General features: G+C 41.6%; 1 protein-coding gene across 1 annotated transcript in view; it reads right to left on the bottom strand.

The window, feature by feature from the left end:
* Positions 1 to 22812, bottom strand: part of SH2D4B (SH2 domain containing 4B) — a 190852-nt gene that overhangs the window by 40724 nt on the left and 127316 nt on the right. The window contains 3 exon segments of the mRNA XM_030204876.1: positions 5579 to 5706; positions 6559 to 6567; positions 11901 to 12111. Coding sequence (XP_030060736.1) covers positions 5579 to 5706; positions 6559 to 6567; positions 11901 to 12111 — 348 coding nt within the window.

Raw genomic sequence — 22812 nt, 5'->3', positions numbered from 1 at the left:
TTCTGAAAATCTAGATGCACTACATCAACCAGCTCACCTTTAAAGGGACCGATCATCTTCACGAAAAGCTCACATGACAAGGCATCCACCAATCACAACCCTCCTACCCAAGGGTACCCTCCTAACTACAGCCCTCACCCACTTAGTGGTATCCCCTTATTCACAACCCTTCAAATGGAAGTCCACCTTCCATCACAAAGAACCCCCTCAACTTCCCATAGCCCTCTCCCTGCCCTAAGCCTACTTTCAACATTCCCTGATCTCTAGTGTTTTCCAGCCAGAGTGATCCCTAGTACCCCCTGCCTTTGCCAGCACTGGGTTTAAACTTATCCCAGTGACTGCTACATGTATTCTTGTAATACTACCATTAGGGGTCAGGTTTCCATATAAGGGCCTTTAATAATTGCTATCCTTCCTGCATTTATAATTAAACACTAAACAGTGACTTTAATAACTGCTATGTTAGGCTTTAACTGCTTTCATAATCAAACACTAAATACTGACTTTAATAATCACTATGCTAGGCTCTAACTGCTTTAATCAGTGACTTTAACTGCTGAACTACACCTGAAATGATATTGCCTTGCTAGGGATGAAGGATTAGCCTAACTCTTAGAGTAAAAGGCTGCGAACTAGGGGATCCCAGTTCAAATCCCATTCCTTGTGATCTTGGGCAAGTCACTTAACCTTCCATTACCTCACATTCAAACTCAAAGATTGTGAGCCCTGTTGAAATAGAAAGAAGAGACCATTGTACTTAAATATACACCATTTCAATGGTTTGAAGCCAGTATATAAGAAAATAAGGCCATGGATTTGTTATACTGCCTCTCTGTGGAACAACCAAAGGGATTTACATTTTTATTATATGCAGGTACATTCTCTGTCCTTAGTGGGCTCACAATCTAAGGGGTCCTTTTACAAAGGTGTGCTAGTGTTTTTAGCTTGTGCTAAAAATATGCATGTGCTAAACACTAGAGACACCCATATATTCCTATGGGTGTCTCTAGCATTTAGTGTACACTATTCAGTGCATGCTAAAAGAACTAGAGCACCTTTGTAAAAGACCCCCTAAGTTTTTCTACGTGGGACAATAGAAGGTTAAGTAACTTGTTCAGGGTCACAAGGAGCTGCAGTAGGAATCAAGCCCAGCTCCCCATGCTCTCAGCCCACTATACTATTATGCAGTGCAATATACAAAAGACACTGAAATTACCTATTTAACTCCTGTTCCACCTTTTCCCAAATTTGAACACAATTTCCCAGCAGATAATACTATGCCTAATTCATAGCTTATTCCCTTCAATTAAGTGTCATTCTCTTTAATTTGTCTTGTTTTTCTATAACCGATCAATACCCAATCAAATAATCAAAACGGTTATTATATAATAGCTGTTGTGCCTTTATTCTTAAGGGAATCAGGAGACTTAAAGTTTGCCCCATCTGTCTCCAATTCTTTGCTTTGAAAAAAAGAGTTGACCCAGAATTAGTCATATTAAAAGGAGCCTCCTCTATGATTGCTATGAAGCCAATCCACCCCCATTCCAACAAAGAATCAAATAACACAGGAATAAATGGATTATTATTGGGCTCATTTTCGAAAGAGAAGAACACTCATCTTCCGCGCCCATCTTTCGACATAAATCGGAAGATGGGCGTCCTTCTCACAGGGTCGTCCAAATCGGTATAATCGAAAGCCAGTTTTGGACGTCCCCAACTGCACTGCGTCACAGGGATGGCCAAAGTTCAAGGGGAAGTGTCGGAGGCGTAGCGAAGGCAGGACTTGGGCATGCCTAACACTAGGATGTCCTCGACCCATAACTGAAAGAAACAAGTACGTCCCTGATGAACACTTGGACGACTTTACCTGGTCGTGTTTTTCTTACGACCAAGGCACAAAAAGGTACCCGAACTAACCAGGTGACCACCGGAGAGAATCGGGGATGACCTTCCCTTACTCCACCAGTGGTCACTAACCCCTCCCATCCTAAAAAAACATCTTTAAAAATATTGATTGCCAGCCTCAGATGACATACTCAGGTCCATCACAGCAGTATGCAGGTCTCTGGAGCAGTTTTAGTGGGTGCAGTGCACTTCAGGCAGGCGGACCCAGCCCTATCCCCACCCCCTACCTGTTAATTTTGTGGAGGAAACAGCGAGCCCTCCAAAACCCACCACAAACCCACTGTACCTACATCTAGGTGCCCCCCTTCACCTGTAAGGGCTATGGTAGTGGTATACAGTTATGGGTAGTTGGTTTGGGGGGAGTTGGGGGGGTTAGGGGGGTTGGGGGGCTCAGCACACATGGTAAGGGAGCAATGTACCTGGAAGCAATTTATGAAGTCCACTGTAGTGCCCCCTAGGGTGCCCAGTTGGTGTAATGGCAAGTCAGGGGGACCAGTGCACTACAAATGCTGGCTCCTCCCACGACCAAATGGCTTGCATTTGGTCATTTCTGAGATGGACGTCCTTGGTTTCAATTATCGCCGAAAATCAGAAACGACCAAGTCTAAGGACGACCAAATTTAAGGATTTGGACGTCCCTGACGTTATTATCGAAACAAAAGATGGACGTCCATCTTATTTTGAAAATAAGGGTTTCCCTGCCCCTGGATTGGGACATTCTGCGAGGACGTCCAAATCGAAACGAGAACGTCCCTTTTCATTATGCCCCTCCACAGGTTCTGGCAGCATATGATTTGTTACATAGAAACACCCACACCCCCAAAGGATACTCCTGAATAATGCCTTCTCTGTCCTGGAAAATTAGGGTGCTCCAGGAATAAAATCTGAAGTTGATTCAATAAAGAAAAGTGGCAATCAGTGTACCAGCTATTATTTAGGCAATATCAAAGGAGTTAAAAAAAACAAAAAAATGTTATTACTGCTACTCCATTATTAGAAAAATCAACTTGTGTTCACAGTTCAAGCAAGAGAAAAAAGTTAACTGCCTTCTGGGATTCTCAAGTAGCAGGAACACAAATCAAATGATTACTTTTTACATTGAGGTTTCTACAGTTAATGCATATTAATTTTATTAATGTGCAGTATGTGCTAAACCTTAAAACACTTCAGTAAATAGGGCCCAAAGGATCATGGCTTCTATTTAGTAACATGCACTAACATGTTAATGGTTATTAATGAAGACTGACACATATTAATTCAAGTTAAACACACATTAGTAAATAGGCTCCACTAAGAATAAGGCAGTTGCTTTATGTAAGGTGCATTAAATTGCATTAATGCAAGTCAATGTTCGTTAATGTTACTGCACATGAATAAATACAGCCCTAGACTTACTAAAGTTATTACCATGCTACTAGTAAATGGTTCCCATTGCAGAAAAGGGGACCTTCAGCAAATAAAATACATTAAAACATAATTCTGCACTCTCATTTTTGAACTTTTTTTTATTTTATTGTGAGAGTGTTTACTCCACAATAAACTCAATTCATTAAATAACATCAGGATGCATAAACTGAATCTTAAAGGAATGTAGAAACACAAGAAGAACATACATTGAAAAATAAATTTTGATTGATCTCAAAAGAAGCTTTGATTATATAATTCTCATCACTAAATTCTGGTAGCAAACATTTATCTTCTGATGCATATGGTATAATGGAAAAAGATGATGCACATCGAGGGCTTAGCAAGAAGGCATGCAGTCTAGCATCTTCTCCTAGGCACTGTTAATATGCTTAGGGCCAGAGTTGTTTTAAGGTGCCAAATAAGGGAGCCTGACCTCCTAGACTACCACTAGGAGACTGAAAATTGCAAGAGTGTCCAAGAATCATTCCTGCTCCTCTCTACTACCCACAAGAGAAACACCCAGTAGGAGTCAAGGAGATTCAGAGGCTTTTCTTTTTTTTTTTTCTTTAAAAGGGGATCAAGTGTTCTTGAAAAGTAGATCAGGGATAGGGGGATCAATGATGTGAGGATTGCTTTTTTAAAACATTAGTCCAGCCCTTTAATATATGGCAGTCCTCACTTGGATCCCGCTGTCTTTGCATTCTTACAGCCTAGAAATGAAGAATTCCCACCTGCAGCAACATAAAAGTATATAAACTGAGGTATCACAGGTTATTAAATCCTGTAGTAATTTTTCTGTGGTAGTTTACCCCCAGCTTGGTAACTAGGGCTTTTGCATAAAAAACAGTTTTAACACTTATTAACTGTTAGTACATGACCTCCTAAACCAATCCAGTCGTCAGGGCACACCAAGCTGGTCTGGGTTTTAGGATATCCACAATGAAAATGCATGAGAGAGACTTGCATGCAATGGTTCCTTTCACAGTTCAAGAAGTGAGCCCTTGGGCCACAGCCAGGAACTGACTATAGCAGGTGAGTCACTCGGACTATGCACAGCATTAGCCAAGGCTTGACAGAAGACAAGGCAGGCAGGACTTGACTGGAGACAAGGGAGACAACTGGATGTGATTGAAGATAAGACCGGCAGAACTTGATAGACAGGGCTAGGCAGGACAAGACAGACAGGGCTGACAAGGCAGACAAGGCTTGAACTGGAACCAGACAAGGCAAGGCAATGCAGGAACTAGGAACAAACAAGACAAGCAGGACAAGGACTGGAACTCAGAGACAAGACAGGACTGGAACTCGGAGACAAAGCTGGACTGGAATTCGGAAACAAAGCAGGATTAGAACTTGGAGAAAACGCAAGGTAGGAGCTTGTGGTCAGGGCAAGGCAGGAGATTGGAGTCAAGGCAAGGCAGACACTAGAACAAGGTAGGCCTCAACAGGAACACACCTGAGGAGACCAGGAAGACATTGAGAAGATGAAGGAGGTGAGCCTGGGCCTTTCTTAAATACACCTAGGCCCATGACGTCAGCTCCCGGTGCCTCCAGGGGAGTCCTTTAAATTCCGGACCGTGGCTCACACATACGCCTATGAGACAGTGGCATGGCAGGCGAGACTTTGAGGGCCACAGAGCCACCAGAGACTGCCATGCCAGAGGCTCAGAACAGCAGAGAGGGCAGCAAGTGGGTCAAAGATGTTCAGAACCCCAACCACCAAAGAACAAGGTGAGTCAGGGCGCGGGGGGCACAACAGAGCCATGACAGCTCCATTGTATGCAAATCTCTCTCATGCATATTCATTGTGAATATCCTGAAAACCTGACTGGCTTGATGTATCCTGACAACTGGTTTGAGAACCTCTGCTCTGAACTGATATTCTAATATGACAGGAACGGAAAACAAAAGTGGCATCCTTGGTACCAAAATATTCCAAAATTAACATAATTACCATAGACATCATCAATAAGATCTCTCCAATGATACCATAAAATTAAACTCAGGCATTTTTTTTACAGTTATTAACAGTATAATGTGGGAAACTATATATATTTTAGATGCCACAGGAGAGTTTATTGTTCCCTTTATATGTTTCATTTTATGTAAACAATATTTTGGATATCATCCGGTTCAGCTGCTCAAGTTATAGTAATGAATCTCCCCTAATAGATTATCTGTCAAATATGAGTCTGAAAATGATAAGTAACCTCCATTCTACTCTGGCAGAAGTGATGACATGTAAAAAATTTAAATTGATTTATACCATGAAACCAAGATGCAATGGTTTCTATGTTTCTGTCAAAGCCAGCTCGCCTTGGAATCTGTTCTTCTTTAAACCAGCGAATGATGACATCTCTAGAGAATGGTCTAGGTGGACGTTCCCAAGTTTTACTATAGTCAAAAACAGAAATAAGATTACATATTTAATTAAACTGAGAGTACAAAAAAAACCCTGTATGCACAGAAATGAATAATTTTATGGAAATAATAGCAATTACCAAATTCACAGATAGTTGCTAATGTGCACAGTAGTACCATCAAAGTGCGTTATTAGTAACTAGGTTTCACTGTATTTTAATAGCTAGCTGCCAGTAAGTTAATACATGGAGTTCTTTGCTCTGGTTGTGTTTCCTTAAGGGTTCCTATTACAAAGGTGAGGTAGGGCTACCATGTGGGTATCATGCGGAAAAAAATTACTACCGCGTGGTATACCGCAACATCCTGCGGAAGTGTTGTGCTTTTGACACGTGTCATTTCCCACAGCAGAAAATATGTTTCTATTTTCTAGAGTAGGGGGCTGAGAGTAAGCATGCCGACAGTGATCAGCCATGGGCGCACTCTGTCCGATTACCGCTGGGTTAGCGCATGGGCCCTTACTGTCTACTAAATAGGAGGGAGTAATGGCTCAGCCAGTAAATAGCCATATGACAATATTTTTTATTAGCGCACGGTCATTTTCAATTTCCATTTAAAATAATGGAAATTCCTGCTGCGGTAAAAGTGGCCTTGATGTGCACCAATTTTCACAAGCCCATACAACTGCAGGCTACTTTTTAGTGCAGCTTTGTAAAAGGACCCCTAATTGAATGTTGGTTGGCATTAGATGATTTGCTTAGAAAAGAGTGATTCCTTCACTTCAAACTAGGAACTTGTCAGTCTTGTTAAGGTAATTTACTTAGGGGGTCTTTTTACTAAGCTGCGGTAAATGCTAGCACACACTTACCACAATTTAAAAGGGTTTACCGTGGCATCCTGCAGAAAAATCCCAATCTGCATGTGCAAAACACACGCTAAAATAAATTCCTGAATTTTTCTAAAAAGGCGTGTGTCTAGGGGTGGAGAGTGGGCGTGACTGCATGAATCAGTTAGTGCAGCCACAATACCATGCACTAACTGATTAGTACTACTACTACTACTACTACTTATCATTTCTATAGCGCTACTAGACATACGCAGCGCTGTACACTTGAACATGAAGAGACAGTCCCTGCGCAACAGAGCTTACAATCTAATTAGTACAGGATTAGCATGTGAGTCCTTATGTAAGTGCTCATGTGTTAATTTTTGTTAATGGCTGCATGCTCATGGCAACATTAGCACATGGTCATTAATTGGGAAAATGGAAAATTGGCTATTTTCTGGCTGTGGTAAAAATGGCCTTAGTGAACAGAAAAGACAGGCAGGCAGACACAGGCCCACCCCCCCCTCACCCGTAACACTTGTGGTGGTAAATGGGAGGCCTCTAAAACCCACTGTACCCACATGTAGTTGCCCCCTTCACCCCTAAGAGCTATGGTAGTGTTGTACATTTGTCCCTCCCACGACCAAATGGCTTGGATTGGGACATTTCTGAGCTGGGCGTTTTTAGTTTCCATTATCGCTAAAAAAAAAAAGCCAAGAATGGGATCCAAGATGGCCGACGTGTAGGAAGCAGAGAAATTCGCTCCCTAAAGAAATTTAAAATATTTCCTTTTTACTTTGTTCTTTGGTATTCTTACCTTTCATTTAGTGGAATATGCCGAAAAGAAAGGGGAAACCTAAGGGACCTCTACTTCCTAAGGTGGAAACTCCATCACTTCATCAAACATCTATCTCTGCGTTCCTGGCTTCGACACCTACGGGCGTTTCCGCTGCCGGTGCAGGGGAGTGCACAGACTTGGAGAGTGATTTTTCACTCAGTCCTGCCGGCCCATTAACCCCTCCATTCCCGCAGCCTACCGGTGTACCAGTTCCGGAGAGAGGAATATCGACGTCTCTGAAAGAGAGGCAGGTCCCGGGTGAAAAAGCGAAGGTGCGGGAAGAAATGGAGGGTGACCAACGACCTCAAGCCACAGCAGTGGTTCTGGAACAGACAGATACTTCATCGGCTGAAATGTTACTATGTTTGGCGGCAACTCCACTGCTGGTGAGACCGGCTGAGATTTCATTGGAAGCTATATGGTCTGCCCTAGAAAACCTTCATAAGGTCTGTCTATCGTTTATTTCAGTTTCCTTAAGTAATGCTACGCAAATAAAAAGCATGAAAACTGATTTAGAAGCAGTATCAACCCACCGGTTCAAAAAATTTATTATCTACCAGTAAAGCAAGAAATTTCCCAGGATCAAGGAACTCAAGCTCAGTTAAAAGATCAATCAAAAGGTCTGGATTTGATTGCTTTTTTAGAGCAAACTATTGAAGAAATAAAAAAGAGATCCACACTACTACTGAAGTTTGTATTCCTCCAAGATAAAGAAGCACTAATAAACCTTTATTTTCAAAAATCTAATGTGGACTTTTTAGAAGGGAAAATTTTTATTTTCCCAGATGTTTCAAAATGGACACAACAACGTAGAAAGAAGTTCTTGGACTTGAGACAAGAAGTTATTTCATTGCAAGCTAGATTTCAATTACGTTTCCCATGCAAGTATTTGGTAACATTTAAGGATAAGAAATATGTTTTTTATGATGTTAACCAGTTGAGTGAATTTATAAAGGCCAAGAAGGAAATAGGACAACCCGTATAACTAACAGGCCTTAAGTAATATAAAAGAAGCCTAATTGTGTTCTATATGTATTGATCTGCTACCAATTCCCCTTGGTTTATTTCCTAGGGCACCTTGGATCTACTTTATTGTGGACTAAAATAGAGCGTAGGAATTAGATTTTTCTTGTTTATATGTCTTTTATTAGAGATTTTTTTCTTTTGCCTGAACTCTGTAATTTTTCCTCAAAGTTAAAATATCTTTGTAAAGTTAATTTGGAAAATATAAATAAATATTAAAAAAAAAAAAAAGCCTATCTCAGAAGGGACCAAATCCATGGCATTTGGTCTGTCCAAACCGTATTTTCGAAACAAAAGATGGACGCCCATCTTTTTCGATAATACGGTCTGTCCCGCCTCTTCACATACCTGTTTTTGGACATAGACACCCATGGAGATGGGCGTTCGCGTTCGATTATGCCCCTCCACGCCATACTTTGTATTGTTATTTGAATATTTGTACTGGTGTAATTGTCAATTGCTTATGTTTGATTTATTCTTAGTGTACACTGCCTTGAGTGAATTCTTTCAAAAAGGTGGTAAATAATCCTAATAAATAAATAAATCTTTCTTTTTGTTAGTCAATATCAAAAATAACACAGAGTTAGGGCTAGATTTTACAAAAGATGCTAACACATTATCACTGTTGTCGAACATGCATTGACCATGGGTTCCATCTTATGCAATTGCTATTTACTACAATGTGTTAACATGGTAATACACTTTAACAAATAAAGCCCTTGCTTTGTTATGAAATGTTTTGCGTTATTCAAACATCATGGTCCGTATTCTGAAACTATGTCATGAAAAGTGATGATAAATTCTAATGTCTTTATACAGAGTCTATAGAATAAAGACTTTTCATAAGAAAGAAGAATGCACTATTGACTATACTCTGAATCTGGCCAGACAATGCCATCTGATACTTGCAGTAGCCATACTGGGAATTTCTTCAGTCTGCGCGTCTGTATCTAAGCCTGACTTATTAAGTTTCTTCCCCCTTCCCCTCCTCCCACATATATCCCTAAGTCACTGGATGGGAAGAAAGCTTTAGTAAATTAGACCTAGAATTTGCTTCTCAAAGCATTACACCCCGAAGGACACTAGAGACAGAAGTCACTTTTGTTATGCTGGACTGCTTTGTATTTAGGAACAATGACCTGACTTTTTCATAAGACTTGTTGGCAGGAAAGAACACAAAAAAATGTGTCATTAAAACAACCTGAAAGTTTAGAAAAGAAAGCTATGTTGTGGCATTGCATTAGCATGCTGTACAAGGCAGATAGCTACTGCTGGTCCATTCAAGTAACGTTAATTGAAACCGCTCGTTCACTGATGAAGTGAAGTAGCACAACCTCCATGGACTTTTTCTGATTTACCATATGGACCTGGGTCATTTACTCCTCTGTTTTATTTTTATGCAGGTATATTTTCTTTAAAACAACCGGGGCCACACAAGCATTCATAAATTATTTCTTGCTAATGCATTTTGAACTGACTGCGCTTTTTCATAAGAGCCTGTATGACAACGCTGCTAACAATGATTTATACTATTTAGTTTCAACTGGCTAGTATTTGGAGCACACTACAAACATGCAGTAATCATCAACAATTATATCTGTTGCAATGTGACTTAAAATATAATAGTGTGAACATGGATTAGTAAAGTTGCCACAGACCACCAACAAGAGTAGGATCATGCTGAAAAGGTTTACCCAGGAGTTGCACATGAATGTTTTTATACTCTAGTTTTAGGATCATCTACATATTTAGGAATAAAGGAGAATAGTCTTTCCTCTCCTTTCTGGATGTTCAGAATTAGATGACCAGTATTCCACCATGGTGGAATTTTGGATTTAACTCGTAGCTTCTTCAGTTGTAGAGCAAGGCAAGTTACATCCCAGTACAGTAGGTATTTCCCTGTCCCTAGAAGACTTGCAATCTAAGGGCCCTGTTTACTAAGCTGCGTTGTAGGTGCGCTAATGTTTTTAGCGTGCGCTAACACTAGAGACACCCATAGGAAATATATGGGTACTTCTAGCATTAGCGCGCCTTAGTAAACAAGGCCCTAAGTTTGCACCTAGGGCAAGGAGAGTTAGGCAACTTGTCTAGTATCACAGGCAGCCACAGTGGGATTTGATCCAAGCTTCCTTAGTTCTCAGTCTGCTGCTTCTCCATTAACCATTAGGCTGCTCCTCCACCCTTTGTTGGTAGAATAGTGTCTTCCTCAACTCACAGCATCCAGTATTCCCTGGTGGTTAAACATCTAGGTAGGCACTATCCAGGTAGCTTCCAAGATCTAAATTCAGACTCCCCCAGGCCCAAATAATAATACAGTAATACAGTATAGTAACATATTAGATGACAACAGTTATTGGCCAATTGGTCCAAGTAGTCTGTCGAGCTTTTATGGTCTGCACTGCTGAGGTTAACATTCAAGGTTCCATTCTTAATCCAGCATCTAGCAGCCCTCTTTTGCGTATTCAAACAATGGCTTATCCTCAAGCTTTGCAATAATCTAAGTAACTATAAAGTTTAAACTTCTGCTGCCTAAGTCTATGACTAGTTAAATGTTACCTGCTGTCATTAATACATGTAAGTTTAAGTGTAAGTTTAACTCAAATCAGCTGCCTTGTGGCCTGCCATGTTCCAGGTGATATGGCCCATCAGCTACATATATGGCCTATTTGAAATTTAGTAAAGTCTTTTACACTGTTTCATATAGAAAATTGGTGAAAAAGCAAGCCAGTTTGGAGATAGGAAGAAAAATGATAAGTGGGTGAGAAGTTAATTGAACGACAGAACTCAAAGTGCTGGCCTGTTAGGTTTCATTGTAGAGAATACAATGATGGGCACTTTAGATATGATAATCAAGTCCAATTGTAGACGTTTTGGTGAAAACTTCTAAAATTCTCTTCCTGAACACAGCAATTTTCAAACTGGAAAAAAAACATTATTTTTTTTATTTCAAACAGCACTAATTTCCAGGTGTTTTAGTGCTCTGTACATATTTCTTTAGGTGCCCCCTTTCTCCCCCTCCCCCCTTGCTCTATAGTCTCCCTTTCCCAGGGATTGCCTAGTAGTGTTTAAACCACAGCAGGTGTCAGCCTTGCAGATCAGGGAATGTACACATATTTTGTAACATGGAATATTGCTACTATTTGGGTTTCTGCCAGGTACTTGTGACCTGGATTGGCCACTTTTGGAAACAAAATACTGATGGACCATTGGCCTGACCCAGTATGGCTATTTATATGTTCTTATTTAAAAAAAATGAATATCAATGAGTGAGATTTGCATGCAGTGGAGGCAGTGCATGCAAGTCTCTCTCCTGAATATGCATTGTGGGTATTCTGAAAACCTGACTGTCTGGGGTGCCTCCAGGACCAGGTTTGGGAACCACTGGCCTAAGTTACAGAATTGCCCTGTATGTTCTCTTCTAGTCACATAGTCAATAGTGAAGACAGAATTCAAATATAGTTCTTCAGATTTTATCATTTGGTTCTTTATTCACTTGATTAATGGATGTACTAGAAGTAAAACTCCACTAGCATGGAAACCTACCTGAATGGTATTGTGAATGACGTTAGAGGACTGTGATTGTTGTTGTCCAGTCTTATCTCTCGACCACTGTCCAAGCCAAAACCCTGGAACAGATTACTCAGTCCAGCTACTTTTCCTTTCTGAATAGCTCGTAAAGAATGGCGATGATATTCAGCCCGAGCTCGCCGCGCAGTATGCCTCCGTTTTTCATCTGCAGCTTTTGAGCGGAGCACTGATAACAGAAAGGTTAATCTACAATTTAAAATTGACAATGATGCTTCAATTTTTATAAAATAGCTTACTTACTTCTATTTAGTAAGTACTGTATGTATAGATAGATAGATAGATATAGGATCAATATTCAAAGCGATTTAACTAGGCAGAAATGGCTCCTGACTGGTTAAATCACCTGTTCAGGGCTAACCACTAATTTTAAGCAGCATGTAACTGGTTAATGCTGCTGAAAATAACCAGTTAGTGCTGAACTGAAAACCTATTTTGGGGTGTTCCAGGGGGTGGGGGTCAGCATTTGACCAATGAAGTGCTTATATTCAACACTTAACCAGCCAGATTAACTACTAAATAGGACTGCATAAAAGTCAGGCCAATTTTTATGCAGTAAGCCACAGGCGCATAGCCAGGCCTCGCGGTGGGATGGGGCCAGATCCCAAGGTGTGGGGCACATTTTAGTCTGCCGCCCTGCCGCCTCGCCCTCCACCACCACCACCTCGCCGCTCCCCCGCCGCCCTTCCACACCCCACAGCAGCAAATACCTTTGCTGGAGGGCGTCCCCAACCCTCGCCAGCGCTGCCACATTCCCTGCCCTGCTGTTTCTTTCTCTTCACGCCCAGATTATAATTTTGTACCTGAGGCAATGGAGGGTGAAGTAAATTTGCCCAATATCACAGGAAGCAGAAACAACATTCAGCAGGGTGGATTCTCTGAGCAAAGAGATCTGCTTATCTTATTGCTGTGTGTTCCTGGCCCTGCAGTTTTCTGTCTCTCTTTTCAGGAACCTGTGGAAATTTTTCTGATAGAACTGCTTTAGTTCTGGCCAGTGGCATAGCTAGGTGGGGCCATGGAGGCCTGGGTCCCCCCAAATTTTCCCTGGGCTCCTGGTTGGCTGGCGGGGGTCCCCAAACGTTTAGTGAAATTGAGAATGCTCAGTTTCACTAAAAGGAACGTACTGGACGTGAGGGGAAGAGAGAGAAGAGTAGGCAATGCAGTGGCACTGGAGACCAGCGCTGGACAAAATCTTCAGCTGGAAGGGGTTGGGAACCCCCGGCAGCCAAGGTATTTGCGGTGGCAGTGCTTCAGCTGTCTCTTGTTTTTGAAGCGCACCGTCTGGTTATACCCCGGTTCTGGCTAAAAACACCTTGATGACGACTCTGCTGTTCCCAGCCTGCTGCAGTCTACATGTTGTTTCCATCAATTGAAGGTACTTCCACTTCAGACACAGCATTAAGGGCCCCTTTTACCAAGCTGAGGCAAAAGGGGGCCTGTGCTGGCGTTGGCACTTGTTTTTGAAGCGCACCGAGGTCCCCTTTTACTGCAGCTGGTAAAAGGGTAGTCTTTCTTTTCTGTAGCAAATAAAGCACTTGCCGCACAGCCTTTTTTGGCGGATCCCTTACCCTCACCCATTGAGGTGACAGTAAGGGCTCCTGCGCTAACCTAGCAGTAACCGGGCAGCGAGCGGCACTGCCCAATTACCACCAGGTACACCCTGGTGCTACAAAAAATTAATATATATTTGTAGCACCAGATATGACAGGTGCCCTTGACCTGGATTGGCCACTGTCGGTGACAGGATGCTGGGCTAGATGGACCTTTGGTCTTTCCCAGTATGGCACTACTTATGTACTTATGTACTTATGACAGCATGCTGGGGGAGGGAAGTACCGCTGGGCTGCTGCATAGCCCAGAGGTACTTCCTGTTTAGCAAGCGGTAAGCCTGCATTGGGTTTAGCACCGCTTTATGAAAGGAGCCCTGAGAGAAAGAGAGAGAAAAGCTTTTGTCTAGCCCTGTAATACGAGTTCCCAGGTCCTTGCAACACACCAGTGTATCAGACACTCTGTTTGAGAATCACTGACCTAGATAAACCAGCTTGCCTGAAAACAAGCCTTGCATGTCTGGTTAAAAGTACACCTATCCTACTACTACTGCTACTTATCATTTCTATAACACTACTAGACATATTTATTTATTTTTTAGGATTCATTTACCGCCTTTTTGAAGGAATTCACTCAAGGCGGTGTACAGTAACAATGGATCAAACATGAGCAATAAGCAATTACAGCAATAAAAATATTCAAGTAACAATACAAAGTATGGGATGGTATACTACTTGCATTGACTACACAATAAGTAATAGAACATTATAATTGGTAGTGAAGGGTAAGGCAAAGTTGTAACATATAGATGAGTAAGAAAGTAGGAAGAATTAGAAAGTAAGGTGACTGATTTGAAGAAAGTTGCACATGAGGTCAGAGAGATGGTTAAATATCATCTCAGCTAGGGTAGGAGAGGATAAACATGTCCCGCTGCAGTATGTGCAGCCCGAGTCAATCCTTGTGTGTGTGAGTGAGACTACAAAGTTAGTTCCTTCTTCCATTAAAGGCTTGGTTGAAGAGCCAAGCTTTCACCTGCTTCCTGAAGTACAGATAGTCTTGTGTTAAGCGGAGCCTTTCAGGCAATGCATTCCAGAGTGTGGGAGCTACTCCGGAGAAGGCTCGCTTGCGGATATCACATTATGTAATGTCTTTTGGAGAGGGTGTAGTTAGTGAAAGTCCTTGGGAGGACCTTAATGTCCTTGGCGGTGTGTGGAGGATCATCCTATTCTTCAGATACTCTGGGCCATTTCCTTTCAGGGCCTTGAAGATCAGACATAGAGTTTTAAATTTAGCCCTGTATTGTACTGGTAGCCAATGAAGTTTTTGCAAAAATGGTGTGATGTGGTCACATCGCTTGCAACCTTCTATGAGTCTTGCTGCTGCATTCTGAATCAACTGGAGCTGGTGCAGACCCTTTGTAGTCAGACCATTGTATAGTGTATTGCAGTAATCCAGTCTTGGTGTTACCGTGGCATGCACAACTGGGATAAGATTTACCATCTCGATATAAGGAGAGAGGCAACGTAGCTGTTGCAAATAGTAGAAGAAACTCTTGAAGGTTGCTTGGATTTGGGGAATCAGAGTAAGTGTTGAATCTAACTGTATTCCAAGGTTCCTGACTTGTGATTTGAGGGGGAGTTCATACTTCCCAAAAGGGATTTTGATGTCAAGTATGTATCCACTTGTGTTAGGGACCCAGAGAAGCTCAGTTTTACTTGGGTTCAGGCAAAGTTTGTTGTGTTTAGCCCATTCTTGAATTGATGTTAGACAAGTAATCAGTTTATTCAAGGCTGTAGGTAAGTCTGGTTCAATGGGTATGAGTAGCTGCACATCATCCGCATAGATGTAGAACTGAGTGTCCATTGACAGAATCAGCTCAGCTAGTGGCTTGAGGTAGATATTGAACAGAATAGGTGACAGTATCGATCCTTGTGGTACCCTGCAGGTCAGTGTCCATGGTGGTGATGAGTTGCTGCCAAACATTATGGATTGTTGCCTGTCTGATAGATAGGATCTGAACCAGGCAAGTACTGTTCCACTGATACCTGTTTCTGTCAGTCGTGCTAGCAAGATATCTTGATCCACAGTGTCAAAAACTGTTGAGAAATCTAGCAGTACTAACATCGAGGCGAATCCTTTGTCTTGGTTTCTGTGAAGATCATCTAGCAGGAATACAAGGACCGTTTCTGTTCCATAACCGGGTCTGAATCCAGATTGACATGGGTCTAGCCAGTTACTCTTTTCTAGCCATTCATTAAGTTGAACACATACTGTTTCTTCTATGAGTTTCCCTAGAAACGGGATGTTGGATACTGGCCTGTAACTTTCAAGTTTGTCCTGGTCAAGGTTGTTTTTCTTCAGCAGAGGGCAAACCACTGCCTTTTTTAATGCTGTTGGTAGTTGCCCATTAGAAAGAGAGATGTTCACAATTTTTGTGGTGCCTTCTATAAGGCCCATACTTGCCTGCTGCACTATCTTTGATGGGCAGGGATCGAGGGAGCAGGTAGTTGGTCGAAGGTCTCTTAGGATTTTGTCAAGGCTCTCCTCTGTCATTAGGTTAAAAGTGTTCCATCTGTCTCTGTTAGGAGGGGGCTAGTTTGTGCACCCCTGGTTGACTGGTTGGGCACTGGGTGGGATTGCCTGTAAATCCTGGCAGAGACTTTTAATTTTGTTTGCAAAGTATGGAGCAAAATCATTGCAGTTCAGTTTAGACTGGGCAGGCTGATTTTGTTGTGGGGTTTGCAGTAGGCTGTTTACTATACTTAACAGCTGCTTGGTTGAATTGGCAGCCTGTGCAATGCATTGAGAGAAATATTGTTTTTTGGTTGCTGTTGAGGCTTGGTGGTACTTTGCCATGTGCTTCCTGCAGTTTAGCCTGTCTTCATCCAGGTGAGATTTGCGCCATCTCCTTTCCAGTTTTTGTCCTTCGTGTTTAAGGATCCGAAGTTCTGGAGAAAACCATTTGTTTCAGGTGGTCACTTAGGGAGAATTTAATTAGAAAATGGTCTAACCATGATAGGGGTGTTATTTCAATACTGTTATCCCAGAATTCTGGGATATCCACCCCTTTGTAGAATACCAGGTCTAGTATGTGACCCTTTTCGTGGGTTGGAGAATTGATCACCTGAGTAAATCCTAGTGCTGTCATCATGTCCAGAAGGGCAGCTGTGGTGGTATCTGGGGTTTTGATGTGTAGATTGAAGTTTCTCATGATCACCAGCCTAGGGTAATTCAGGTTCACTTGAGTAATCAGGTCTAGGAGTTCTTGAACAGATAATGTGTTGTTACGAGGTGCTCTGTATACCATGAGCAGCCAGATTGGCTTCTCCTCTTCAAGTTGGATTAAAAGAGATTCTGATCCATGTAGCTGGGGGATGGATATTCTGCGCAGTTTGACTGTGTCTCGAATCAAGACTGCTACCCCTCCACCCTGTCTTCCTTGTCTTGGTTGATGTTGGATGTTGAAACCTGTTGGGCATAGTTCAGCCAGTGGTAAACCCCCACTTTTATCTAGACAGTGGTCTGGGGGTGCTGTGGTTAGCTTTGGTGTGACAATATGGTGATCTTTTAAGTACTGTTATGTAGGTGTTTGACCTCTTGTACTTTTGCTTTCTCTTTGGTTTGTGAGGGTTATGGTTTCCTCACCCACACACCACTGGGATGCTTGCATGACACATTTTTGTGTCCGCAGCAAGTTAGGCAAAAGTTCAATGGGTGGCGCTGTAATCCACTCTTTGGAGTACACCCTGTAGATCAACAGTTTTCCTAGTTGGCAATGCTGGGTTAAGGCTTTAATAGCTGAAAGAACAGACCTTTTAACGTTGTAAATTCAGACCAGGCCTGTGTGATCAAAGTTTTCCATCAAACATAGAAACAAATGGCTGCACTTAGCATATCTATGTGAAATTCTTAGAGACAGTGCATAGGTTTCCTTTAGTTTTAAGGAATCTAAAAGATTCAGAATTATAGAAGTAGATTATGAAGTTAAAATAAATGTTTTAACTCACGGATTGCAGGTATGAACTTTAGAGTTTCTGGTTCTGATATCCTTGGATGGTCCAATTGATGCAGGTTGCTGTAGGCTTTTTCTTTATTGTCCCAGAGGAAGGATAGATGTAAATAAGGATCAAGCTCCAATCTCAGTGCATAAGGAGAGTTATTTAGGGGAGATAACATTTCCTTTCTCCAGCCAAAATTAAATGGAAGAAGTTCAGAGTAAAATTGAGGACTGGTGCCTCAACACAGACTGAGCAGAAGTCAGTAAATGTTTGGGTTGTAAATAAGCAGAAAATAAGTAGAAAATGTAGTTATTTAATCTAAGTTGCAGAGCCTGATGTGAACCCAGCCAGCCATCCAGCCCAGCCAGCCAAAAATCTGGTAATTTCTTGTCAGTTGAATGAGGAATATAGATGCTTGATGTATTTTGTTTGCATAGGTCTTTCCTATTAATACTATGGGGTTCCTTTTATTTTAGGTTTTCTATTTTTTTAGCATTTACTTTGTTTTATTGTATACTATTAAAAAAGCCCCGTTTCTGACACAAATGAAACGGGCGCTAGCAAGGTTTTCCTCAGAGTGTATGTTTGAGAGAGTGTAAGTGAGAGTGACTGCATAGGCGGTCAGTGGCCCAACTGTTTGGGGAGGCTAAAGGGGGCAGGGTTAGGGGTGGGGGCAGGGGTGGAGCTTAAATCCATAATTGTCTGATCACACACAGAAAAAAAAAATAAAAATAAATGTCACAATACCTTTTATTAAATTTAGATATTAGCTATGTATCATATGTCAAAGAATAAAGTGGTTGCTCAAAGCATATACTAACCACAATCGTTCAACTGCAAAACACTATGCACAACTTTGTGCAAAAACACACTCTGAACCTTACTGTACCATAAATATTACACTGGGCAGAACCTAATACACCAATATACCACCCATACGGCTGAAAATAACAAGAAACAGCATAAGGAGTGTCAAAGCAAATGCAAGGCGCAGATTAAGAAGGCCAAGAGGGAGTATGAAAAAAAGATAGCATTAGAGGCAAAAAAACATAGTAAAATTTTTTTTTCGGTATATTAAAAGCAGGAAGCCGGCAAAAGAATCGGTTGGGCCGCTGGATGACCGAGGGGTAAAAGGGGAGATCAAGTAAGACAAAGACGTAGCGGAGAGACTGAATGAATTCTTTGCTTCGGTCTTCACCGAGGAAGATTTGGGTGGGATACCGGTGTCGGAAATGGTATTTCAAGCGGACGAGTCGGAGAAACTTACTGACTTCACGGTAAACCTGGAGGACGTAATGGGGCAGTTCGGCAAACTGAAGAGTAGCAAATCTCCTGGACCGGATGGTATTCATCCTAGAGTACTGATAGAACTGAAACACGAGCTTGCGGAGCTACTGCTAGTGATATGCAACTTATCCTTAAAATCGAGCGTGGTACCGGAAGATTGGAGGGTGGCCAATGTAACGCCCATTTTTAAAAAAGGCTCCAGGGGAGATCCGGGAAATTATAGACCGGTGAGTCTGACGTCGGTGCCGGGGAAAATGGTAGAGGCTATTAAAAACAAAATTACAGAGCACATCCGAGGACATGGATTACTGAGACCAAGTCAGCATGGCTTTTGTGTGGGGAAATCTTGCCTGACCAATTTACTTCAATTCTTTGAAGGAGTGAACAAACATGTGGACAAAGGGGAGTCGGTTGATATTGTGTATCTGGATTTTCAAAAGGCGTTTGACAAGGTACCTCATGAAAGGCTACAGAGGAAATTGGAGGGTCATGGGATAGGAGGAAATGTCCTATTGTGGATTAAAAACTGGTTGAAGGATAGGAAACAGAGAGTGGGGTTAAATGGGCAGTATTCACAATGGAGAAAGGTAGTTAGTGGGGTTCCTCAGGGGTCCGTACTAGGACCGCTGCTTTTTAATATATTTATAAATGATTTAGAGATGGGAGTAACTAGTGAGGTAATTAAATTTGCTGATGACACAAAGTTATTCAAAGTCGTTAAATCGCGACAGGATTGTGAAAAATTACAAGAGGACCTTACGAGACTGGGAGACTGGGCGGCTAAATGGCAGATGATGTTTAATGTGAGCAAGTGCAAGGTGATGCATGTGGGAAAAAAGAACCCGAATTATAGCTACGTCATGCAAGGTTCCACGTTAGGAGTTACGGACCAAGAAAGGGATCTGGGTGTCGTCGTCGATAACACACAAACCTTCTGCTCAGTGTGCTGCTGCGGCTAAGAAAGCGAATAGAATGTTGGGTATTATCAGGAAAGGTATGGAAAACAGGTGTGAGGATGTTATAATGCCGTTGTATCGCTCCATGGTGCGACCGCACCTTGAGTATTGTGTTCAATTCTGGTCGCAGCATCTCAAGAAAGATATAGTAGAATTGGAAAAGGTGCAGCGAAGGGCGACTAAAATGATAGCGGGGATGGGACGACTTCCCTATGAAGAAAGACTAAGGAGGCTAGGGCTATACAGCTTGGAGAAGAGACGGCTGAGGGGAGACATGATAGAGGTATATAAAATAATGAGTGGAGTGGAACAGGTGGATGTGAAGCGTCTGTTCACGCTTTCCAAAAATACTAGGACTAGGGGGCATGCGATGAAACTACAGTGTAGTAAATTTAAAACAAATCGGAGAAAATTTTTCTTCACCCAACGTGTAATTAAACTCTGGAATTTGGTGCCGGAGAAAGTGGTGAAGGCGGTTAGCTTAGCAGAGTTTAAAAAGGGGTTGGACAGAGTGTGTGTGTGACAGAGATACCTCCCCCCCTCCCTCTCTGTGGTGTCAGCCCCCCCCCCCCCCCCCTCTCTCTCTCTCTCTCTCTCTGGTGTCTGAGCGTTACTGTGCAGGACGCTGAGCTCTGACTATGCTTCAAGGAACTGACCAATCCTATTTAATAGAATGCACCTCCAACATTCTGAAGCCGAGAAACCTCATGTGGTTGGTCACTTCTGCTTGTGATGAACCCGGAAGTACGTGATGTCAATTCAGGAGATGGATACAGAGAGCAGGAATGCCTCAGCCATTCAGTCAGCTTCAGAATGTTGGAGGTGCGTTTTATTATATATGATGATGATTGCAAACTGCTTTGGTATCTGAAGTTAAGCAGTATATAAAGTTTTTAATAAACATAAACACTATAGATAAATACATAAGAGACAGTCCCTGCTCAACAGAATTTATAATCTATTCAAGGGATTAGGAAATTTCATTTATTATGGGAATAATAAAAACAACCTGGGTAATGAACAGGAAAATAACGGGTTAAGATTTAAAAGCAGCCTCAAAAAGGTGAGATTTTAGTCTGGATTTGAATATGGCCAGAAATAAAGCAAGAGCATGATGTAACATATATGCAAATTATTTGTGTTTGTTGTATTTTCTTTAAAAATATCTTACATATTAATCTTTACCACACAATGCAATAAATCGAATTAAAAATGTTTAATCTTCCTGCAGCCCTAATGTTTACCTGTGCTTTGGCAATTATCAAAAAACATGTTTTAATCATATAAAAGCCTTTGAAAATTGCACTCTGTTGTTGAACTCCTACTACTAGGTTGTAAATTCACAGATACAATTTGCCTTCTACCCTACGTATCTATCTTTATTACATGATCTGATACCTATCTGCCTTGCCTTTTCTTTCTAATATATGCTAATGAGCATAGATTCCTGATTTGATGTTTTGTGGTATAATTATTTCTACATGCAGTACCACTGCCTTAGACTGAATATTGACAGGTAAGACTTCACTTGAGATTTGTATACAGTATTCTTTTAAATACAATATTATCATATAAAATTATTTTATGTATTATTCTATTTTCCTACTTGTTTTGTGGTTATGTTTCAAATTGTTTCAGTGAAATCATTTAAATATTTGGAATATCAAGTATCATTAGTTCAAATAAAGATGCTTTTTTACCATATTGCAAAGCGATAGGGTAGCTTTAGATTGTCAGGCCTCATTAAGAGTCAGTTCTGAATATATATATATTGTGAAGATGAAGCTCCCACCTCAGGATCCCAGGTCCCTCTTTCACTCAGGGTGAGCTGGTTCTCAGTATGCAGATTTTATGCAAATTACTCTACTACTCCTTTCTGCTCAGGGTGACCTGCTTCTCAAAGGCAAACACAGTCAGGTCTCACCAACAGGATATTCTCTTACAACTCTTTTATTCCCCCTTCCTGGGGCACACTTCTTCCAGCTTAAAACACTTTTACAAGCTTAAACAGTCCTTCCAGCTTAAACATTTCTTCCTAGTCAGTTCAATCTTCCAGCTTAAGCACCTGGACACTCAGTCCTTCCTGGTAACATGAACACCCCAGTCCTTCCTTGTAACCCGGACACCCAGTCCGTCCTTGTAACACACAGTTCTTATACCTGGCACTCTAGGGCCTTCTTACCCCAGCCAGCTTCCTTGCTTTGCACACAGTTCACCACCAGTCCAAAGGGCTCAGCCAGTACTTCACATGGGGACCTCCTGCTTCAGCTACCAGCCCTCTTCTTCCGCTGCTAGCTCTCCTCCTCCCCCTCACCACTCAGGTGGGGTATTAAGTGTTTAATGGCCAAACAGGACCCAGCCCATAACCTGCTGCACCTGTTTCCACCTCCAGGACTCTCCCCGGTCCTAGCGACCTCCAGCTATACCTCCCCTTACTGGCTCCCTTCAGCGACTCACCCAGCCCTTCTCCCTGGACATTTTAGGGGAACAGCGCCCTCTAGGGGCCTAACCAGGGTAGGACAGCCTCTCCCTTCTCACAATATATATATATATATATATATATATATATATATATATATATATATATATATATATATATTTTAGCTTGATCCCACTGATTTGTATCTGTAAGTAGTCAAATCTAAGATTGACAGATACTTTGTATTTTTTTTTTTTTTTACTAGATAACAATGACTATCTAAATTGTGCTACTGGGAAAAAAGGAAGGAGATTCTGTTTTTTTATAATGTGTTACAGACAAGTTTGGTTCTGCTGATAGAAGTCAACTTTCTGATGTTAAGAGGAGACAAGGAGCCATTTGTATAGTTCTAATTGGCACTGAAGGCAATATCTTCAGTCTGGAAACTGTTTGCTTTTGTGGATTTCGAGGGTTTAGCTTGCAGTGAAATAATTTGTCTGCCTAGATTTGCACTAGCTCCAAAAAAAAATTGAATTGTAGGCAGAGGTAAAGAGAGCTCATAAGAGACTGATAATTGTACAGTACAACTCTTAGAACAGAAGTGATAGAAAGCAAGAAGGATAGGATCTGAATACAGAACATCTGTAAAACAGGACATCCCT

This window comes from Microcaecilia unicolor, chromosome 5, assembly GCF_901765095.1.
Source record: "Microcaecilia unicolor chromosome 5, aMicUni1.1, whole genome shotgun sequence".
Lineage (NCBI taxonomy): Eukaryota > Metazoa > Chordata > Amphibia > Gymnophiona > Siphonopidae > Microcaecilia > Microcaecilia unicolor.
Note: the sequence above shows the minus strand (reverse complement) of the source record. Positions and strands in the feature narration are given on the sequence as shown.